The 24,760-nt window shown below is 34.9% G+C and overlaps 1 protein-coding gene across 2 annotated transcripts in view; it reads left to right on the top strand.

The window, feature by feature from the left end:
- CDH9 (cadherin 9) overlaps positions 1–8,091 on the top strand; it is a 99,498-nt gene extending 91,407 nt beyond the window's left edge. The window contains exons 10-12 of one of the 2 annotated variants that reach the window (XM_050332140.1): positions 3,856–3,973; positions 4,063–4,314; positions 7,134–8,091. In XM_050332140.1, coding sequence (XP_050188097.1) covers positions 3,856–3,973; positions 4,063–4,314; positions 7,134–7,621 — 858 coding nt within the window. In that variant the 3' untranslated portion in view covers positions 7,622–8,091. Of the gene's footprint in view, positions 1–3,855; positions 3,974–4,062; positions 4,315–7,133 lie in introns of those variants that run through there. The other variant, XR_007630889.1, reaches the window with a different exon arrangement.
- Positions 8,092–24,760: the final 16,669 nt, after the last annotated feature.

Genomic DNA, 24,760 nt, shown 5'->3' with positions numbered 1-24,760 from the left:
GCTCCCTTTAGGTACTGGAGAACCACAATAATTTCACTCCAGAGCCTTATCTTCTCCAGGCTGAACAATTCCACTATCTCAGCCTGTCTTCATAGGAGAGGTGTTCCAGTCCCCTGACCATCTTTGTTTCCCTCCTTTGGACTCTCTCCAATAGGCCCACATCTCTCTTTTGCTGAGGACACCAGAATAGATGCAGTTCTCCAAGTGGAGTCTCTCAAGGGCATAGTAGAGCAGTAGAATCAACTCCCTCAATCTGCTGACCATACTACTTTTGATGCAGCCCAGGATACACTTGGTCTTCCGTGTTGTGAGTGCAACTTGCTGGGTCATATCCAGCTTTTTTCCCATCAGAACCCTCAAGTCTTTCTCTACAGGTCTGCTCTCAATGAGTTCTTCTTCTAGTCTGTACTCATATCTGGGATTACCCTAGCCCAGGTGAAGGACTTGGGCTCATTGAACTTCATGAGATTCTTGTAGGTCCACTTCTCAAGCTTTCTGGGTACCTCTGTATGGGATCTCTTCCTTCTACTGTATCACCTGCACTACTCAGCTTCATGACATGTGCAAACTTGCTGAGGATGCACTCTACCTCGCTGTCTATGTCATGATAAAGATATTAAAGAACATCTGTCCCAAGACACTGGTCTTTGTCAGAGCACCCGTAAAAATCATGGCTAAAGAACACTAGTCCCAAGATTTTTGAGAAATGTTTCCAGTGAGAATAATTCCTCATTCACAGCGCATTTTACATTGTCAAACTGCTACCAATGCCTTGTTCTGAATGTAAAGAGAAAACTTTATGTCAATGTTTGTGTTTAAATTTTCATTACCCTCAAAGCAAAGGGACCTCTAAAAACTTGAATTCACCTGATAAGATCCACTCAAGAGTATGCAACTCTTTCTTAAAACATGTGGGAGTGCACATGCACATGCATAGGCAACCTTCAAAATAGTGACAATAATGCTGTATTTTCTAAAGTGTGCTCATTTGCATAGGAAAGTATGAAAGAAAGAAAAGAATGGGAATGCTTTTTATCTTCTCTAAGCCTGATATGCTTGAAATATATTCCAGTAAAAGTAATTTTATTGAAATAAGTCTTCCATTGTAAATCTTACAGCATTAGAGAGATCTTTCTCTGAAACTTTGGTGAAGAGTGATCATAATTCAATGTCCATAACTGCATCTAAATGGTAGAATATACTTCTAACATGAATTTACAAAATGTAGACAAAACTAAATTTATTCATATAAATGTGATACTTAAAAATAGCCAGATCTGTTTCATTTCTGCAGTGGTTATCATTGACATCATTCTCTGATATTTACAACTGCATAACTGAAAAAAATTTCCTTAATTAGATAACATTTCTAATTTCCTTTTACCTATTCATTATTTGACACAATTCACCTGCAATCATCCTTTCTCATTGTTCTTTTATTCTCACATCTTTTCTGGTGGAAGAACAGCTGGTTCTCAATTTATGAAGTCAATAGTTGGAGCAGGTAATGAGGTTGGGGTTTTTTTCTTCTTCTTCTGCCTCACCCTCAACAATAATTTTTCATTGTAATTAGGTTCTTCTATGCCTCATGCAATTGTGCTTCTCCGTATGAATTGCACATGAAGAGAATCAAATCTGGATCTTACAAATACCCCACTGATTACATCTCAAAAAGCCCCAAGATACTCAATTGCAATTTTGGTAGTTATTACATGAGGATATTTTCTCTTAGGTTTTTCAGCAAGTAATTGCACAAATATTGTCACTTATTCTAATTCTCTCTCCCCTCTGGTTTTTTTTTGCTTGTTTGGTTGGTTTTTTTAACACTATTATTTAACTTTGTAAAACTAAAATTAAGTCCAATCCTGGTCTTTTTTTCTCTACTAACTGTCTAAGAGGTAGATTACAGCAAAGATCAAAACAATGGGACATAGGAAAAATGTTGACATAAATAGAGAATCAGAAACATACTGAACAGGATACTTAGCTATAAGTGAGAATTTGAATAGTCTTGGGAAAAAATAACAATCTAAAGAACAATGATCATTAAGTGCTCTAAAAGTGAAGAGATCTTAATATGTACTTATTATTCCAATTGCACTTAGAAAAACTGCAAAATCCTGCTTTCAGTATAGTCATATGCTTTTGTACAAGGCTGATGCTCAAAAATTACCTTTCAAGTTCCTCAATATGCCTCCAAAAAAAAAAAAAAAAATTGTCATGTGTTTTTTAGAAGGAGTTGCTAGGAAGTGAACAAGCTAAACTCAGACTTCTCTACTGTTTTCTTATTACATTTATTTTAATGGCACCTTAATATTATTACCTGTAACAAAAATATCCCAAAGTTAACTAAAAAAATGGGTTGAATACCCATGATGCAGTACTATACCCTAGCAGCAGCATGTTTCTCTGAATGTTACAGTAATAAAAACACTTCAGTATATTTTGTAGCCCTATGTTTGCCTAAAACAGTGTTCCATTTTGTGAGATACTAAATACTTTCCAAAATTTAACTCTATCCTCAAGTCCTACTCAAACTGATGTTCAGAGAAAGTACATAAGTAAAAGTAATTCCTTATCTGACTTGTGCAAAACTAAAGATTGTATCAGTGCTCCTTGTAAACTACTGTATATGTCATGCTGCACCTTCTGTGGAAATAAAAGAAAAACAAACCACGAAGTCTTTGATAAAAAGTGGTTTCAATGTCTGTGGGATTTCAAGACAACCTGCACAATGGAAACACCTGAAAACTCAAGACAGTCATTATCTCCCTTGTAGCTTTGAAAGAAACAAACTCATTCTGCCTTTAAGTTTAGCTGCCATAGGAATGTACCTCTACTGAGTTAAAGCATTCTCAGTTGAGACTTACTCATGGTCTTTTGCCACCAAGTTTTGTCATCTTGTTATTGAATTCAAACATGTCCTTGCAAGCCAAGGTGGACTAGGGACTATTCTTTAATATGATACCCATCAGGAAGGGCAAAGGACAGAACAGTCATTTATAGAGCTTACTGGCATTACTGTGACTCATGCAATGTGGCATTTTAACTGTTGAAAGTTCCTTTGTAAACCATAGCTATTCCCAGGCAGCTTCTTCTTCCTCAGTTCTGGAGCTGTTTCCCTTAGTCTCTATCTATCAGTCCAGATAGACAGAGAAAGCAGAAAACAGAAAAGAGGAAGTATGCTAGTGCATATGTATCCCTATTACACATGAGTAGAGTACACATATTTGCACATTTTTATGCTACAGGAAAGCTTGTTCAATCCAGAGGTACTGCTGAAGCCTCTTTTTTTTAGTCCCTTCTGCTCTCACTGTAGTCTGGTACTGTTATCATTCATTCCCAGCTGGGTCTGAGTGGCCTTGTTAGGGTAGCTATTAAGTTCCACAGTCAGAGCTTTCAATTTAGGAGGAAGTAAAACATCTGCTTTTATTACCTCAGGAGAATCAAGCATCCTGCCAGTGCAGTACTCCAATTTATCGCCAGGAGCAGATGAGGTGGATTGAGAATCAGACCCAGTTAACAACTGGTTTACACACTATCGTTGCTACATGAGGTCGTAGGAGGTTTACGGCTTATACAGAAGGGTAATTGTTTGTGTATCACTGCAAGATACTAAGTACAAATCAAAGGACAGGGCTGTTTTGCAGTGAGGACTGGATCCTTTTTCATCCTTCGTTATGTATTTAACAATGTATTTATCATAACCTCTACTGGTTTATGTAGGATACATTAGGCTTAGGACATCAGTTTGTGTCTTCAGATAAAGATTCACTGGATTATTACTGGTCATGAAAAGCAGATGTTTGAAACACATGATTTCTAAAATAGCATGAAATACTCTTTTCTTTATAGCTGATACAGACTGTGAGTGCAATTGACAAAGATCAGCCTCCTCGAGGACACAAATTTTTCTTTGAGTTGGTACCAGAATTTGCTGTTCACCCTAACTTCTCCATTGTAGACAACAAAGGTAACTGCTGACTGTATCCGCCCACCCCCCCCAAATATCACATAAAACCTAATCCAGAAACATTTATTGATTCTACTTTTCCATTCTAGATAACACAGCAGGAATTATGACTAGAAGAAATGGATACAGCCGTAGTAAGATGAGTACCTATCTCCTGCCAATCATAATATTTGACAACGACTACCCGATCCAGAGCAGCACGGGCACGCTGACGATTCGCGTGTGTGCCTGCGACAGCCGGGGGAACATGCAGTCCTGCAGTGCTGAGGCCTTGCTCCTCCCTGCCGGCCTCAGCACAGGGGCACTGATTGCCATTCTCCTCTGCATCATCATCCTGCTAGGCAAGTACCTGTGATGAGATCTATACTTGACTAGGCAAAGGTCTAGTCACTTCTAGAATCCTGATATTCTTAAATCCATTATTCACATGGCCCACAGAACAATATTTCATGTCTGATATGGTCTCATTTCTTTTTCCATATATATTTTTTTTTTCAACTATTGTCTATGAGGGAAAAGGAACTGGGAGAGGGGGAGAGGGAGGTACTATGGGCTGTTTGTCATCATCACTATTCAGAAGAACACGTGAGAGGAATGAGACTGTGCTATTTAGATTGAATAGATTTGAAAATACAGGTCAGTTGTAGATACCATGCTTATTTGAATAATCTTTATACTATAATCAGATCTTCATTGAGATCCAGAACTTTCAAATCATATTCCTGAATCTGAGTGCTAAGTTTTGCAGTGATTAAATGATATCAATTATACTAGCTATTTAATGGTGAGTGATTTGTATTCTTTTCTGCTCAGGAAATATTTAGCTCAAAAACACAGAATAGAAATGTCTGATTGCTTGCAAGTGATAGGAAGAACAGCTGACTAAATAAAGTGTGAGTGCAGAAGTTAGATGGGTGTTTGGAGGGTGGAAGCATTAGAAAAATACATTGATATATGAGAAAATTAGAATAAATGCTACTCATAACTTGGTGTTAAGAACATAAAAATTGCGACTTGCGTGTTTTGCTTACCAGAGAAGTGCCTCCTTAAAAGTGCCATCATCTCAACTTTCCAGTAAAAGCCTGCAGAAAACCTCTTTCCACCTGCCCTAGCAAATACAACTAGCCAAGGGTGCAATGAGAAGCTACAAGTATTGGTTTATGTAATTATAAGGAGAGAACTTTTTTTCTCCCCAATTTCTAGACTGAATTCAAGGTACCTCCAGTAAATATTCAGACAATCACAGAGGTTATTAGGAGAGGGGCAAAATCTAGGAATTATATCTGTTATGTTGAGAACGAAGGATACTCAAGCTCTGACAAACTGATTTTCCGTGTTGCTTAGATTCAAGCACGGTAGCTGGCCTGGTTCAGCATTAGCCAGCTTGGTCTCTCCAGGACATTGCCCAGGCATAGTCTGAGCAGCAGAACTTGCAGGGAACCCCTACCAGCATACAGTTATGTCTCAATTCTGCCAGGCCTAGCTGTTCACCTTACAAAGTTCCTAACATGCTCCAACATAGAGTATGAAAATACGGAGCATGAAAGACATATCCTTACTCACTCACAGTGAAAATATTACTCTGATCAGCTGCAATCCTTTTAGCACAGAAAGAATAAACTAAAATAAAAGATCCAAATGTGCCTTAGGACCACATGAGACTCAGAACAGGATCAGGGGCCATTGTCGTGTAGAACATATATGATCATGTCTTGTCTCTAGCCCCAGGCTTAGAGGCCCTACTCTACTTAGCGCTACAGCCATATCTGAAACCAAAGAAACATATGGCTATAGAGCATCTAAACAGAATTTTTAGTCTACAGCTAGTGGGATACTCAGCACCTTATTTAATTTTTTCACGAGGTGTAGTGTATTAGAATAGTAGACTGGTAACAACAGGCCCAACATAGGAGAAACATAGTAAGTATCAGGCTGTGAAAGACACTTCTTCATAATTACCTTTTGGTGATCTGCCTTGTCTCATATATGGAGTTCTTAAATTTACTTAAGTACGTTCTTAAATTTACTTTCTTGCCTAGCATTATGAAAGCTTTGAAAAAAATGGCTACTGTACAGATAGAAAGAAAAAAAAGCTCACAAAATAAAACAGAACAGAACAAAACAGCCTTTATATTCACAACATTATACAATGGCATGTGGAAGATATCTATTCCCCTCTCCCTACCTGCAACATGTCCAATCTTACCCTTTATTCTTCAGTACTCAAATCAGAGTGAAAACTTAACTCCTAAGACTCAATAAAAGCATTCAACACTGTTGTAATGTATGGTTTAGCAACAACTGTTGTGCCTCATTGACAGATGGTCTTTCTGACCTCTCCTATTTATTCCAACTACTGCAGCTAGGGTCAGATTTTAAAATACATTCGAGCATTGAATTCCTCCTGAAATCAATAGCATTTAGGCACTACAATATATTTACAAATCTTCATTTTTTTTCATCTGCTTTTGTAGAGGTTCATTTTTGTGTCAATCCTCACCTCTTCAGAAGAAAGAGTCATTCAAGAAGCACTTCTTATTAAACTAGGAGGATCATGTTTTTCAAAAGAAACACTTAGTAGTAAAGAATGGCTTTCAGTTCTTGCAGTCACTGAAGCCAAAAATGGTTTTGTCAATAATATTGATAGCTGAAGGTCTTCAGGTTCTTATTTTCAGAAGGACGTGTAGATCTCATATTTAAAAGTGAATTAGGTACTTAGGAATACCTAAATCACTAGCTTTCAAGTGTGTGAACTACTTTTGCCAGGAGATTCAACTACATTTGATGAAATCACCCTTAGTGACTACCAGAAATGTGGTACTTCACAAAACTAAAATCAAAGTTAAACTTCCATAGGATCATATATTGTAAGGCATTGTCTGCTTTTTAACTTCAACTTAATTGCATATGTATTTAAAATGGATAATATTTTGATCACTCTCCGATAGGTTTTCAAAAAGCATATTTTTTCACTGCTATAAAATCATTAATACTTTTTCTTATTATCTTCAACCTGGAGATAGCTTTTATCAATATTTTCCTGCTAAGAATCCCATTCCAGCCTTAAAACTTTTCTGGTTCGACAGATGATGTAAAGTATTTGCTCATTTATTTAGTGGCTAACTACACATTTCTTCATTCATCTTTTGTTTCCCTGTAGTATTAATTGTCTTGTTTACGGCTCTCAAGAGACAGAGAAAGAAAGAACCCTTGATCATCTCGAAGGATGATGTTCGGGACAACATTGTGACCTACAATGATGAAGGAGGTGGGGAAGAAGACACTCAGGCTTTTGACATTGGCACACTGAGAAATCCAGAAGCGAGGGAGGAAAGTAAGATGAGAAGAGATGTTATCCCAGAAACAATATTTCAGATAAGGCGGACTGCACCTCTTTGGGAAAACATTGATGTACAAGATTTTATTCATAGAAGGTTAAAGGAAAATGATTTAGACCCAGCTGCCCCTCCTTATGACTCACTAGCAACATATGCTTATGAAGGAAATGATTCCATAGCAAATTCACTCAGTTCCCTGGAATCACTTACCACTGAAGGCAACCAAGACTATGAGTACCTCAGTGACTGGGGACCTCGGTTTAAAAAACTGGCAGATATGTATGGTGGAGAGGATAGTGATCGAGACTGAGAAAATAATCTGTGACCTGGTCAGTGTTAGTGGAATTCATGTCTATGTTACTAGATAAAGTGGCCTACTCTCTCTTACTTGGGAATAAAAAATTTACAAAAAATAGGTGTTGTCTTAGTAAGGGTTTGCTTAATCAATAAGTCAACGTGAATGAATATGAATGATTTAGATTTTTAAAAATCTGTAATTCACCCTCTCTGCCTAGAAGCCTCAGATGAAAGGGTTTTATTTGGAATGAAAAAAAAAAAAAAAAGGCTTTTTGTGCCTTTAATAATGACATGTAAACTCCATTTTTTTAAATTGCTTTGCATTACCTTTCCTACTATATTGGACAGTGTGCACATGCATTGTAACATAATCTCAAAAATATACTTCAAAAAGATTAATATTATTGCCATATTTTGAGTTAAAGAATTTCTGTGTGTTGATTCATCCCAATATTTTTATATATGTATATTTATATTTTTGTATTTTTATTAAATAAATTAGTATTTATAAAAACACTACTTACTCACGTACTTTGTTAATCATGAAGAACTGTCCAATCTTTCTGAACAAAGGAAACTGTGTGTTGTGCAATACATCATTTTTGAATGCATCTTCTCATATTGGATTAGTGGCTGAAATGTACTGTGCAAGAACGATATGAACAGAGTGTTCTGTAATAGGAATGCAGTGTAGGAAAAGAAAAGCTATTTTGAAAAAATAATTATAAATAAACACACTCTGACTTACGATGTCTATTACTACATGACACAATAATATAGTTTCATGGTGAAACTCACTCCCACTTCTTATATAAACAACTGACCAGTGAGCAGACTTAACAGGCATATGTCTGAGGATTTAAGGAACTATAAAAGTTTAGTCTGGTATATATGAAAACAATTTTAAAATATATATTTTTAAAAATGAATATTTAAGCAAACATCAATAATGAAAGGAAGACTTTTGTATTCTAATCTTATTAGAATAATAGAGAAAATTAGAAGTCTTTGAGAAAATTAGACAAATCAGACATGTTACTAATAGTTTCTTTTAAATAAAAGTGAGCCAAGCAATAAAACCAAAGTCCAACTAATATTTTATTAAAGATATTAATCTTCTATCCCTTCAAAGAAGTGCATACATTTGCATATTTCCTAAAGGCTTAATGGCAGTCAAGTATATATTTGTGTTTAAAATATATTTGCTGGATCAGCTTTTATGCAACACACATTCTTTTTCACTACACAGGATAAGAGGAATTTAAATATATCATGTGATCTAACTGAGGTTTGCAGGGTTTATCCACATTTGTTTAATAAAAAAGAAAAATAAAAACCCTCAAAGATATGGAAAAAAAACCAAAACAGAATATGCCAACAATGTATGATGTGCGCTATCCATAGAATTTGCATTTTTAGTATCAACTTTAGGGAAAAGCAATTTCATACAGATGTCTAAAATAATAATGTTGTAAGGTTTTCTCTATGTTACTTAGCTATTTTTCAAGTCCTTTCAAAATGAAACTTAAGAAACATATTGACAATGCAATATGGACTACTCAGGCACTCATCTCTTATCAGAAAGATTATAGAGAGGCTCCAGTAAAGACCCTTCAGCCAGACATAGGAACACACTCCTTTCTACTATTTTGACCCTCAGATTATTTATCCAAAATATTTTTTTATTACTATTTATTTTATCCTTTTACTAGACTCTTCTGTCAGCCTCAAGACGTCTCACTTCAAGTTTTCTCACACTGAACTGCTTTTTATGGGGAGCAGAATGTGTGTGTTTATAATTGTTGTTTCGAACAAACACCTGAACATCTTGCTGTGAGCTGTGTGTCAGGTCTGCAACATTGTGTTCCAAACAAAATACTCTGGTGACACAGAAAGGTCAAAATAATATGCAGCCATGTGTCAGCTATGTACATGGATGTGATGCAGTGGCAAGACATCAGTGTATAACTTGATGACATAAGAATGCATATATCTGGTTTTTGTCATTTGGAGGTGAAAGCAAAAGATCTATGGAGTGTATATTCTCAACATTGTTGCTGGCAAAGTAAAGTACACAGGAATCCATTAGTCTTTGAATTCAATTCTCATAACTATAAGGTACTGCTTTAAGATGGGATAGAAAAAAAGAAAACAACCAAAAACCTGCAAACGAACAATGAAATAGCTATGTCTCTGAAGAGAAATGACTGGGGATGAGAGAAGGAAGGGAGAGTGTGGTGAAACCCAAATGAAACCAAAACAGAAATAGAATAGAGAATACAAACTTCTTTGACATATAGAAATTATACACCAAACAACATCTTACAAAGTAGACTGGACTAAGACGAGTGTTTCAGAGATCTTGTAATTGTCATCAGAAGTCTGAATATCACACAATGAAGTAAAATGGCAGGAGAGAGGAAAATGAAAATACATCTGTACTCAAGTAAGGACAGATACAGACATGGTGTATGTCCATGGAGTTGACTAAGTTTTTAAGATATCAGGACCCGGTGTAAGACACATCAAAGAGTGTGCCAGTTGAATTTCAAAGAGGCTTTTAGTGAAGGCACGATGAAAGAAACAGGGTGTGAGAAATTCTTCTTTCTTCAATACATATAAAATTAGTTAAGAAATTATATTTTCCATGAAGAAGTAATCTTATTTCTGTATTCTGGGATTTTGGTTTGGTTTTCTTCAATGACAGAGAAAAAAAGAACTATTGTAGAAGTCACCTCAGTAAATGCTCTAGTAGAGACGTGTCCTCAGTATCATTATGTCATGGTACCACTGTTGTACTTTGGGAAGAGCAGAAAGTTCAGAAAATCAACAAATAAAAGTACCTCCTCTGCCTTTTCTTACTCTAAATTTTCTCATCCCATGAGTCATTGTCACTAAAGTAAAGAGAGGGATCATTAGCCTTTGTCTTCAGCAAGACAATAAGAGTTTCTCACGCTTTCCTATTAAGAAAATTAGTTGTGACTCTAAGAACTCTGTATTCCTTAAAGCAACGTGTATTTAAAAGATGACCTACATGGATTTAGAGCTCACAGAATTTTGCATAGCTGACATAGTAAAACAAGTAATTTCTCAAAATTGCTAAAGATTTCAAGCATTCTTACAATGAATAAAAATAATTGATACTTTATCAGCTGACATGTCTAACTGGTAGTTCTTTGGGCTTGTTCACTCAAATGGACTACATAAACTATTTTTTTTAATTGTAATTACCTTTTTCTTATTTTAATAGATCTTCTTTTATTCTTGTGTTTGAAACAACACAGTAAACAGCACATCACAGATGAGAAATTTGTATTCACAATGGAAATTACTGTGAACAGGCAAAGGGCCAGGTAGAGGAAATAACAGGATATTGCATAGTATTGACAGATCCAGAAATCTACATTTTCAGAATTTAAAGGTGGGAGACAAACTTCAGATCACTCTTTGATTAACCTCTATTTTCAGTTTATAAGTTCAAACTGATGTAGTTATGTACATAATTTTTTTGATAATTTAAAAATATTTTTGTAAAACAAATACCAACGTAGTTCATAATTCAATGAACAAACAGGAATTTTAATGAGGAAGGAAAGGAGATTGGATACTAAACACATATCTGAACAACTCAGTTTGAGGTCCCGTTACTAGTAAGTCATCTCTTTTTTAACCATCAGTGAAACAATGGATATATGATTTCTCTAAGTCCTAAAGGCAGCATCACACCTAGATCTTGCTGCTACGTTGTACTTGGATTCCCACAGATGCAGAGAACGAAAAGGTTATGAGAAACCTCTTAGAATTTGGTGGCTATTTTTGGTTTTGCCTGTCTATATTTGGAGGATCTGGGTGCGATCCAGCATGGATACTACTACCCTCATGTTATGGAAGGAGCTAACTGACATAGAAAATATCTTTTTGAGTTATCCAGTACAAAATGGTACTGATGAAGTTATTAGCTTCCTTTGGCATTTTAAGATGAGTCACAACTTACAAAAAGTCCAATAAAAAAGAACAGTATTCCGCCGAATCAGGCAAAAAATATTGGTCCAATAATGGGCAGAAGTGTTAAATAACACAGTAGGATATACCATACTGGTTAAGCATCAGGAAGCAAAGAGAGAGACAGGAAGTCAGAACTTCTTCCAAGGATGCTTCTGCAGATGTTCCTCCCTCTGTGAGAGAACAGAGGCACAGAAGTGCTGGGCATTTCATGTTTATATACTTTATCCTCTGTGAAATCAACAGTGCTTAGCAAAATTCTGGATCCATGGGATTGCCTAAAACCTCAGACATGTCTCACTGGGGAGTTCAAGGCCATAGGGCCTTAGAAGAGGATCAACAGAAAGGAGAAAAGTAGGAGGTTTATGGTGTTAATCTCACCAAGGATGTACTTTTCTGCCACTCAGATCTGTTGTGGTTCACTGCAAAGGAGAAGAAGTAGTTGGAAACACTTAGAATTTACAAACCTAACTCAGGATCTTTTGCAGAAAAATTACTTGTGACTCCTAAGGCCTAAGAAAAATTTAGTAACTTCTGAGGAAATACTGTTATATTTAGTGATAATTCTGAATTGATTTAAATAGATTTTGAATGGGCTCTCTCCACAGTTAATAACAAATAAACTGAGGAAAAGGTGTAAAAATGTACACAGAAAAATTTTAACTGAATGCTCTAAAAAAAAAAAAAAAAAAAATCCAAAACCCCAAAACAAAGCCTAAGAGAAATCCATTCCACCTTGATGGAGATCTTCTCTGTAATGTTTATGTATTTGCTATTTCTTTTCACTTAAACTGAATTTTTGTACCATCCTCAAGCTTATTCTGGTAAATAGTCTTATCAGTAAAAAATCATCCTGGAAACAACTTCCTACAGAAGGTTACATCTTTCAATGAAATAGACAGACTCCTCATTATGCCAGGTTAAACATTCTAAGTGCAACCACCACCGCACATAAACATTCTCAACATTTTTAGTCCTTTCATTAAATGGGTGTTTTCAGAACAGAATAGTCACACACAGAACAAAAAAAATTATGAAACTTTCCCTTAGTGCTTTTCTTATGCATTGGTGACAACAGACATGAATGCCTTTTGTTCCAACTGAAAGTTGTATTTTAAAGTTATATTTATACTCCATTCCTCACTCGTGCTAAGCAGACAGATAGCACACATAAGTATTCAGGTCATTGCATACTGGAATGTTGTTACACTTTGTGTTTTGTGATTTAATTTTTAGAAAAACTTGAGCAGTTCCAGAAACAAAAGCAAACACAGAAAAAACAATCAACAAACCAAAAAACAAACAAACAAATGAAAGCAGATGAATTCTAGAAGAATTTTCAGGAACATGACATGGATATTATTTGTATGCATCTGTTTTTTTAATGTTATATGTATGAGTGACGGAATATGTATGCATATATTAAAGAAATCCCCACTTTATTATCTATAGGGTTAACCAACAGCAACCTTTAGGTAACACACTTATTCAAACAGATGTCTATCTAAAAGGAAAAAAAACCACGGAAGAACACAAAACACACTCAGCTTGTGTAAACCAAAGGATATAAAACAATCTGATTTTGTAGATTTTTTTATATTCTAGCATCCTGTTGTTAGAAGGCATATTTTACACTTCAATTCAGTGTCAGTTCACGAATCAAAAAGGAAGAGATCTATTTAAAAATCACTTCCAAATTTGGGATTTTGCATGTTCATTAAAATCTCATGGAAATGAAATACAGAAAAAGAGTGTTGTGAATATCAATGTTCCTGTGTTCCAAAGAAATCATGCTGACGTTATTTCTGCAGGGGAAGTCAGTGCTTTTGCTTGGAATCAGCCTACTGGCTGTCACCGGGCACCATGCAGCAGAGGAAATCCAGGAACACATACTTCTTTCCTTTTACTCCCTGTTCCTCCACCACCCCCATTCAAAGCAAAACACTCCGCAGCACCTTTCGCCCACTCCAGCAAAATTCATTAGAATACTTTTTAGCAAATTTCGATCACCAGTAAATGCTGAAGAAGTGACAGTGTCTTGTCACAACTTCAATGTCTTTTTCTTGTGCTCTGTTTTAACAGGAAATATGTTTTCATAAAAGTCCTGTATCTTAAAGTATGAGCATATTCCTGATTTGTTCATTTTATCATGGAATTTGACATAGCTTCTGTCATAACACCTATTAATACCTTTATCAAACTTGGAATGAACTCTGTAATTTTAAAAGCATTTGCTTTTAGAGTCAGTGTGCCAAGCATTTCTCCCATCACTTCTCACAGGGGAATGACAGGCTGTACAAAGTAAGCCTGCACAAACACAGGTTTTGATTTTTGGTGGGAGTTAAATGATAATAACATTGCTCACTGCTTGTAGTTCCTGTCCTTCAATTTGCCTTTTGAGTTACTGGTAGACATTTAGACATTTAGGCTATTCTTGGAGCAACACAGGACCCCAAAACCTGTCCGGGATCCTTGCAGCCTTTCTTTTGCTACACCAGCCAGAGGTAGAAGGACCCTCCCAGACACTACATCACATAAGTATATACTGGCACTTACTAATGGAAGAAGAAGTGAAAGCTATAGTTTCACAAGTAAAAACGGTGAAAAGGAAATTAGGGCTGGGATTTTTGTCACTTGAGAATTGCTCTTGTGGCTGTCAGGAAGCAGGCTGCTAGTTGCTAGGGGCAACGATAATAATACTTACTCCTTATATAATGCTTTTTATCCCTAGTTTTTAAAGCGTTTTTACAAAGAAGGTCAATGTCATTATCTCAATTTTACAGGTAGGAAGACCACTTATTTGTGCACCAGTTTCCCCCAGGACACCCAGCAGGACAACAGTGAAGACTGAAGCAGAGAACTACTCTTCTTTCCACAGACCACACTGCCTTGAGGACAGTTAACCATTTAGGAGACATTAATTTATGTCTCTTCACTGCCTAAAATGATCAGAAATTTTGCTTTTAATCAGCTTTTGCTGCCCTGCAAGTATCAGACATCTGCAAGGAGGAAAACCTTCCATGTGACAGAATGAGTCAAAGATCGTTTCCAAACTAAGGTTGTGTTTTGGACAGGTATGTGTTTTGGAAACAGATTCAAGGTAGTTTCAAGAGGACAAGTTGAGTTATTTTCCTGGGCTTGCTTCCTGCAGGAAGTGAATGAAAGAGGCTATTAATTCCAGGTACAAAGGGAAAAGGATAGACAAAGAAGTGTGCAGTAAGCTCTAAAAGCTACAGAACTGTGCTGAGATTTGACAAAGAAGCAGCTTTAACCTAAAAGTTAATTGTTCATTTAAAACAGATGAGAGTGGTATAGAAGGGGTGGACAGTGGAAGAATATCAGGTTGTAGTACCCAACAGCAGCTTATCTCCACTACCTCAGAACTGATTGTTTTTTATTTCTAAGGACTCCTTCCATGCCTTTCCATTTGATTTCTTGATGAGACATTATCTTTTGATTGCTGAAATAAAAAACCAAATTTTCCCCCAGCAATTCCAGATTTGTAATTTAATGACAAATCTCCAGGAACAAACCTGAGCAGCCCTCAACAGAATGCAGAGAGAAAACAAGACATGAAGAGGCTTTTCAACTCCATCCCCTGTGTAAATGAAGGGCTTTGTTTCGACTAACACTCAAATTAGGATACAGAATGGACACCAGGCAGCACGGCAACATCCAACAGGATCCAGAGTGAGAGCCAAAGAGAGTAAACAGTTTCCCCACCTGCTAACACATATGCTACCATCTGCAGCTTACTGACCAAGGGGGAAGTTTGATCTTTTCCAAAGCAATGGCAGTGTGTTTTTTTCTGTGCCATGGCTGAGTGCCTTCAGCCATCCTGTACAATAGTGCCAGAATATTTGTTGTCACTGATGTTCAGCCAACCCTGCACGGTTTTACAGCCAGCTTTTGCACAGCACTACCAGTAAGGGCCAGATTTCACTCACTGCATTTTTCATCCAAAGTCGGTGATGTGTTGCTGTACTCACCAACACCAAAGTCATAGCAAAGTATTTTGAACACTATAATATTTCAGAGGTAAAAAAATCCTCGTGTTAATGGTCTTCCTCTTGATTTTATGAGAAGCCCTTAAAAACTTAATGAAAGTGAGTTTTGCTTTACATTTTTCATACAAACACAGACTTATAATAGTGATGTAATCTGATGTAATTCACACATGCATTTTAGTGACATAAAGGAGATCTCTTTCAATGTTTTAAGCCAGATTGTTGCAGGTATATTAAAAGCTTGATTCTAAAAACCCTACAAAGCAGGTTTAAATAAATTTTAAAAGGTTAGAAAGTATTGTATATTATATATATAATCTGCAGAAAGACAGTGTACAGAATTTTAAATAATCTTACCAAAATTGTGAATTTATATTATCTTAGTTTAAGTAGAGGAAAAAAAAGGGTGATATATTTCCACCTAGCAAATAGAGGCTTTCACATAAAAAAGATTTATACACTTGCAATAGAATGATATTCTGAGGAAAGTGGTAGTATCTTTTATCCAAGTATGTTAGATGCTTTAATAAAGTCAAACAAGATTTTAGGCTTATGAATCCCTTCTCATCAGGATTGACAAAGACTAGAAAAATTTTCAGTGCCACTCTGAAATATAAAAATCCAAATGTCAAATTAATTTTTAAATTGTTTATTAACAAAAGTTCTCCTTTATAAATTTAAAATTTGTTGTACTTTTGTATGGCAACATTTGCAAGGTAGATGTGCGGATGTGCCCTATGGTTAAATTTAGGGACATTTGCTAATTAATACAATTTTTTCCCTTCATTTTTGTCATATGTACATAAATACTGCAAATCAGTTAATGAGAAAACATTCTTGTAATCTCATTTTTCAACCAGTAGGGCAACACACTGCCTGGATTTGTAGCATATGACTGTCAACATACCCATAGAGGCAGATGAGCAGAATCTCTAAGTAGCTAGTTCAAAATCATTAGATAAAGCAGTTACAACAAAGTAGTGCACCATTCTTAGCATAATACACATATATTCTAAATAGATTTTATTATGTAATTAAATAGAAATTTATCCTGTGGCTTTGTAATATATGGAGTTTTTTAAAAATTATTGCATACTACCTCAGAAAAGTCAGTAGGTCACAGCAGTCAAATGCTAGATTTTAAGAAAATTCCTGCCATGTCATGGTTGTCCTGCCAAAGATGGGAACTCTGACCTGTCAGGGTGTAGCTTTGGATAGTAAAAATCAAGAATAAGAACATGACATTTGACTCTAAACATTCACAGTTCCAAAGTGAGTTACATTTCTGATTTGATAAAGGTCTCATCCGAGTCTTACATCCCAATAATGCTCAGATGTAGAGTACTTTTACATGCAACTCTCGCAAGTTGCAACATTATCATGGAATCAGACCTGAATGCTTTTTTAAAATTCCTTCAGTTCTATTTAGTGATGGTATTATTATAAATGTCCTGGTCAAGGCCACTACAGACATGGATAAACAGACCAATGAAAATGAAAGTTCACTGTTTCAGTGGCTTCCAGCTTTGAGAGGAACACTGTAAAACGATTATCACATTATACTTAGGAGCTACAGATTTAAGTTTCCATTCCCCAAATAGCAAATTATTTGGACTTGGATAGCCATCTGTCTCAATGCACCATATCCTTTCCTTATAGAGTATGATGTAACTGAATGATGCTGTGTTGTATAATGTTGCTGTAATAGAGAGTACACTACACAAAAGTATAAATCTAGGAGTATAAAATCTACATAATTCTTAAATCACTGAACATGTGTGCCTATCAGTAGGCCTGAACAACACTGTTCTACTACATTCAAGAACAAATCCATTTTTCCCTGAGTTTCTTTTTCTCCATTGTCTTCTCTCCACCTTTTACAATTAACATCAGGATTTTTACCTGCAGCCTCCAAGTATATATAGGAATTTTTTTGCTGTTTTATAATATCTACTGTATCCATATACATCAGTGTAGTTCTGCCTTCTGATTCTGTAGTATTATTTTCCTCCCTGAGTAAAACTACAAAAGCAAATGTGGGTGTGGTTCTGCTCTTCAGAATATTGTTGCTCCTGTTGATTTGTTAGTAATTTTTTGTTCATGCAAGAATCGACAACTGCAGACTGAGAAAACTAGTGTTCTTTCTTCTTTCTCCTGATACACAAAGAGATTTGTCCAGCAGTCCAGGTCTTTCAGATTGCTTAAGGTATTGGAACACTTTTATTTTTCCTCTGTGTTGTATCAGTAAATGCTAGGAAGCAACGTCTAGAAACAAAAGAGGAGACTTTGGCTCAATTCATCTTGTCCTGTTCTGGACCATTTTAATAGCTGCTCATAGAACTATCATCCATGAAGTTTTCAAAGATCTTCTTTTATGCTTTAAATAGTTTCAATTCAATTATTGACTAAGCTTGCACTTGCTTTAAATCTGTTACATAATTTTCTCAAAAAACCTATGAGATCAAGTTTTAATTTTTTTCAATTACTTTTCTAAAGTTATTTCACTATCTTTTCATGCATAAATAGGTTTGAGTAACTAATTAAAGAAAACCAAAAAAACCCAATTCAACTGGAGATTAAATAGAATTGGCACTTACCACAGTTTAGAAGGATATAATTTCATTTGCAATTAATTAATGTTTTTTCAGTTTTGTAAAAAAAACTAAGTATGTTCATTAGATGCTATAAAGCCTTTTTCTGGCATTTATTTACTTAAAATTAATGAAAAACTTTTTTTTACTTTCATACAATATTCATGTTTAGAGAAAGAGTGAGATAAAAGAGGACTATTTGTATACAAGTTCTTAACAAATTATTATGGATCACAGATTTCAAATTACACTTTGGGAAACATCAAAATATATCATAGAAGAAAGACACATATCAGAATGATAGAATGAAAAAGGATAGATGTGTGAGAAGATGAAAGATAATCAAAATTTGGGAGCAAAAAGAAAAATCAAATATTTTAGTCACATTTTAAAGACAAGAGTCACAGAATACAAACAGACTGATCAAGGCACTGGCAGTGGACTGTCAGAAATGTGGTTAGTGACCAAGAATAGAAACTGGCTAACCAACAGTGGGGTTATGTGTCTGCGTTATGTTATTGGGTTTAGTAGCGAAGAGAAGAAAAAGGCTAAATTTGTGAACTGTTTTTTTTGTTGATCATCAGATGAACAGTGACAGCTTTCAAACTTTTTTCAGCCACCAATCCTACAAATACTATATTTTTTGTATTCAAAAGATGAGTAACTCCCAAACTGGACTTTTTTTTTTTTTTTTAAACTAGCTTGTTCTTATTTTAAGAACTTTGTGTAGTGTCTTCAAATTAATTTCAAGTACAATTTCTCCTTCTGAGATATTAGCTTACATATATTTTGCCATTGCTAGAAGGCAATACAGTGCTAACCTAGTAAACAGTTTGACAAAAATTGGGATTCCAAATTTTTTAACTGCCAATGTATTGAAGATCATATTTGCTCATTCTCCTAGTAGAAATATTGTTTTCATTCTTAGTTGTGCCTCAAATGTAACATGGAAGTAAGCAGGCAGTTGTGTCCATTTTCTGCTGACAAATCACCCATAGTTCTGCAATTAAAACTTACAAAGTGAAAAGCGAAACAGAAGGAAAGACAAGATTTTGTGGTATAAAAAAACTGTCAAAAGGTAAAGTTAAAAGGTTAAGAAATAACCTATGGCCTCTTCGTGAACTATAGAATGTTCAAAGTAATTTAAATAAATAAAAAAAAAAGAAAAGTGTCCTTCAAATGAAGCAGTTTTCCACAGTAGAACTGCACGTTTCAAATTTGAGAAGACCAAGGGGAAAAAGTCTAAATACCAGATGTGGTCTACAAGACACTTCTCTTCAGAGTCATAAGGTATCCAATTTAGAATTACAAATAAGGATATATAGAGAGATTATAAGGAAATTCAGTATCAAAGCACTGATATTTGTTAATGTAGAAAATTAGCTCCCCAGGAAAAATGTAGATGCACATTTACTCCTTACAATTTAAATTAACCAAGAGAAGAACAAACAATAATGTAGTAGAGAATCATTGTGCTAAGAGATAAGGGATGGATACAGAATGAAGGAGTATTTATTAAGAAAATATTATTCTTTTACATCAGTATCATCTGCATTATTAAATAATAGTACACAGATTACTTTTCTGCATGGTACTGATATGCAGGACTTGGTCTTGCAGTTTCTCTACTGATTAAGTTTTCTATATCTGCAAAATACCCCTATCAAATTGCCTTTACAGGCCAACATTCTACTTTTTTTTGGAAGAAGAGTCTCATTTCCTAGCATTGGTACATAAGCGTAAGTCCTCTGTGACATGGAAATGCAAAACTTACAATCCTGCTGTGATTTTTATGTTTGTGTTTTCAAAAAGGAATGTTTATGTTAATACAGCAGAATGCTTGAATCAGCCCAGCATGTGTCATTTATATGTTCTCTTGCACTCCTAAGGAATATTAAAAAAATATGGTGTTTCATTGGCCTTAATTTCAGCATTATACAGAAGAAACCACAAGAAAATATTAAATGTTTTGATTATGTTTAAAAAACATTAAACATGACATTCAATGTATCAACTGTTAACAGCATACATTTCTTATGCTGCTTCTCTGGATGTAATCAAAGAAAAACAAATCACCAATATGTCAGATATGGAAATTTAAATCTCAGTAGCATAAACACATTTTGTACGCTACATTCATATATAAATATTATCATTCCCATGTGGACCTTTTCTTTACTCTTTCCCATTTTTTGTATAATATAGCTCTGAAGCTATTTGCTGTACTGCCATTATCATACTGAGATATATTCAGAACAAAAGAATGTTAAAAAAAAAAAAAAAGAGGAAGAGTACTTCATTGTTTTCTGTAGGAAAAATCTATCAGGCACAGAGTTCTCTGCCTGGGTTCTGCTTTTTCTGTCCCACTTCCTCTGCCACCCAGAAGGCTACCAAAAATATCACTCACAGACAAAACTGCTAACTCTCACAACAAGAAAGGATGGGCTTCTGCATTCAGAGAAATAGAGCCAGGCCTCAGTGCCCTAAATCACTGGGGAGGATGGTGAGAAGGGTGAAAATAAAGCAGAACATGGATTAGTTCTTCATCATGGAGATTCCCACACAGAAAGGTGGAGGGAAAATGTTCACAATTTTGTGGCTGTTGGCTTATATTGAAACCTGAATATCTGAGGTTGAATCCTTGACCTCAAAGCCTATTTCAGGGTGGGGTGCTTAATACTTTCCAGCTTCAAATAAGAAAATTATCATTTGACACAAAGAACAGATCAATTTTCATCCAATTTTATTCTATCTAGAAAAAGATTTTATGAAACTAACATGTCAAATACATAAAATTAATCTAAATATTACAATGAAGTTTTACTTATTACATGTACATTTGCAATTATTCCCAGATTTTTTTCATCTGAAACTTTCAAATGTACTTTTAATTATTATTTTCTTATCTAAAGGAATATTGCAATTCTTTCTGGAACATAAACATACTACTTGATGACTCTAGTGTATTGGTTTAACAAGTTGGAAACCTATCCTATGGAAAAGATTAAAAAATTCTTATAAAACACTTGCCTTCAAGAGTTTCTTGTAACAAAGAACAGGAAAATTGCACTAAAGATCAGTATTTTTAGGTTTTTATTGACAACTCCTATCTTTTTATAATAAGTTTTAAATTATAATGAAGTAGATAAGGTTTCCTTAACACTAAACTTTGTTAATGTGGCTCTGCATATAGTTCTCTGGACAAGCAAAAAAATTAGTTGAGCAGCAATATATATTTCTCATCTTAAACCTTACTGGTACAGGTTTTTTAATATTATTTAAATAGTCTTGAGGAAAACTCAAAAGCCATCATCTGCCATAGGACATCCCTGATTTCTACAGACACTTGTGTTTAGAGAAAAAGAAACGCTGCACTGTACCCTGCATTCTTACAAACTTGCCTTTGTCAAATCCATCAATTGAACTTCTATACGACATCATGCTCAGCATATAAAGCCGAAAGAGAGAGACTTTTGTAGTGATGGTCTTTGTCTTTCCAAATAACAATTATATGTGGTGGAGCTCTGCACTCATGAGGATGGCTGAACACCTGCCTGTCCATGGGAAGCAGCGAATAAATTCCTTGTTTAGCTTTGCTTTTGTACATGGCTTTTGCTTTCTCTGTTAAACTGTCTTCATCTCAGCCCACAAGTTTTCTAACTTTTACCATTCAGATTCTCTCCCCCATCCAGAGAAGAGGTGATGTAGTGAGTGAGTGGCTGTGTGGGGCTCAACTGACAGGTGGAGTTAAACCACAACACCGAAGAAACACAAACAAAGCCTTAGACACCAACTTTGAGCTAAATTGAATGTATTTAGGTTAGTACAATAAGTTTCTGTCTTTTAACCTAGTCTCAAGTCAACACTGTTACTTTCCCTACCCTTCTGCATTATTTCTGAAATTTTTTTCAACATATGCTTCTTACCAGAATCTGTACTCAAATCTGTGATATTGTATTCCAATACAGCTTTCCAGTTGCATGAATATTTAGATAATTCTATCTAATTAATCAGTTATGCTCACAAAATTGATATATTTTTATTTATATTTTTATATTTTTATTTATATATTTTCATATGTTTTTGGTTTAATATTCAAAACTATATCAAAGGGTATTGATATGCAAATATGCACATGTCAAACATAGGCATGTATTGAATCTTTACTAAACCATAGTTAGGATTTTGTTAAAACTCAGCAATAATTATTTTTGCTACATAACTTGTTGACTCTTCTGAAATACAAAAATCAAAACAAAATGAAAAGAAAGTAGAAAATCTGCATTCTGAAGTGAAGGCAGATACTAGATTTTGTCCTTCTGCATATGCATTATGTGGACAGTGCCCTTCAAATATTTGTTGTCTATAGGTTTTGACAAACTTTCTTATTAGAAAAAATTAAAAATTAATTATCTGAGGATACTGAAGGTAACATCTCCGTGTATTGTAGATGTAAAGATGTACCTTCTGTTAGTCCTTTTTTATTCAACAAGAATTCCTTCAGCCTCCCTGGTGATTTTGTACTACTACTACTAGGATTTGTTCACTCATCAACTAAAATTACTGATCTTATATTTTCATAAATCTTACTGCCAGGAAGACTATTCTAAAAAGCCATATGACCGCTAATTATATTCCATCATAGCAAATCAATGCACCTAGATAAAAACAAAAAGCAATGTCTTGGTTTGCAACCATAGAATAAATACAGTTATGCTGAAATGATTGGATTTTTTAATTTCTTAAAAAAAAAAAAAAAGTCTCTACCTTTTATATAGCTATTTTACATTATTTGCATATTCTTTCACAAGTATGACTTTTTTTTTTTAATTTTGTGAACCCATGTCTTAGTAATAATGCTAAGAATTTGTAATAATGCTAAGAATCCTCTCCTGAAAATATTCAATAAAGCACTCCAAATTTATTATTGTAAAACAAAGTTGGGAACCTGTTAAATGTAGACAAGGAAAGAGAGTAAGACTGTATGGAAGTCCATGAGTCCAGTCCTGTCATTTTATAAGCAGAAGGTTTTTCAATACAAAGAAGTAGATCAAATTTGAAGGACCAAAATAGTTTAGATTGGTAGGATAACTAGGATTGCTATGGAGAGAATTCCAGAAGATGGGATTATCAACAATGTCAAATGCTGAAATCAGGTTGAGGACTCTTCATTAGTGGAGAATAAGAGGACATTAACTACTCCAGGGAGAGTGGTTTCTATGGAAGCCACAGCAGAACCCTTATTGAATTTGGACAAATAAATTGCCTCAGGGCAAGAAAGCACTTTTAAGATCTGTGATAAACAACAATATACTCCTGACCCCTGTAAGAAACCCAATCAAATAAATGAAACACCAAAACAAAATGAAACAAGTTCAATGTTAGAGAAATTCATGGTACCATTATGCACACAAATCACCCCTAGCATTATGAGTAAGAGTGAAAGAAGATGACAGAGAGCTTACTTCCATGTTGCTTCTCTTTCTCTTTCACCTTTCTTGTCTTGTCCAGAATCAAGAGTATATGCAATATATTATAAGTTAACAGATAAATCAAGTTTTAAAAAAATGTAAGAGTAAAAGAGGTAAGAAAGAAATGGAGTGGAGAGAAAAATGATGCAAGCTCTTTGTATCTTTCTGGGAGATGTAGATCTGGAGGAAAGGTGGGACAGAAATAAGTTACAGGAAGACAGGCTATTTAATTTGCCTTTTTCAAAGACTCGTAAACTAAATTTTGTAGTTCACAAGATTTAACTGTCAGCGATTCTGATACAAAAGATCTCACATTACTCTCTGAAACCTGTCATTTTATGTCAGTATGAAAAGCTAAAGGTCACAAAAGCCATACACATTAAATACATTAAATGTTAATTACCCATTTGTGAAGCACAAAACAAAACATAAGGAAAATAATTCCCACCTGAGATCATAATTACAGTGAAGTTACAGAATTTCTACATATAGTTTAATATTTACTTTTAAAAGTCTGGGAAAATTTCAACCTGATATGTCAAAAAATGCCCCTGGTTTCACCCTTAAGCATGTTCTTTCATGCCCTGAGCAAGAGAGTAGCATAAAGGAAATTCTGGTTTATTGGTAAAACACCATGGGAATGTTCTCAGATACTGTGAAAACTTCAATTACTTCTTGCAGTTGAGGGGCACAGTGTGTATTTACTGAGATCAATCCCAATACTAAGTTTTTTTGATTATCACTAATTTTATTATTGGCTAGAAGAAAAAAATAGTAAAAAGATGAAAGAAAACCTGCTACACTTCTGAAACCATGGATAAAAGACTTACTATGTTGTTACTTCCTCTGTTAAGTAGCACATTAAAATGGACTAACATAAATAAACACAGCAAAACAAGATCCAATTTTTTGGGTTAGTTAGTTAAATGGCAGCAACTTTACTGATATTTTGATCAAACTATGACCAGTATTGCTGACAGCTGTATAACTAGATAAGGACATAAATGTTACACTTTATTTTTAGGTGTTTTTAATGAATTAAGATGTTCTGTTCTAACATAAAGGAAAAAATGCAAATAGG

This window comes from Myiozetetes cayanensis, unplaced genomic scaffold, assembly GCF_022539395.1.
Source record: "Myiozetetes cayanensis isolate MyiCay16 unplaced genomic scaffold, myiCay2020 scf1, whole genome shotgun sequence".
NCBI classification, from domain to species: Eukaryota; Metazoa; Chordata; class Aves; order Passeriformes; family Tyrannidae; genus Myiozetetes; species Myiozetetes cayanensis.
The sequence above is the reverse complement of the archived record's forward strand: the minus strand, read 5'-3'. Positions and strand labels throughout refer to the sequence as shown.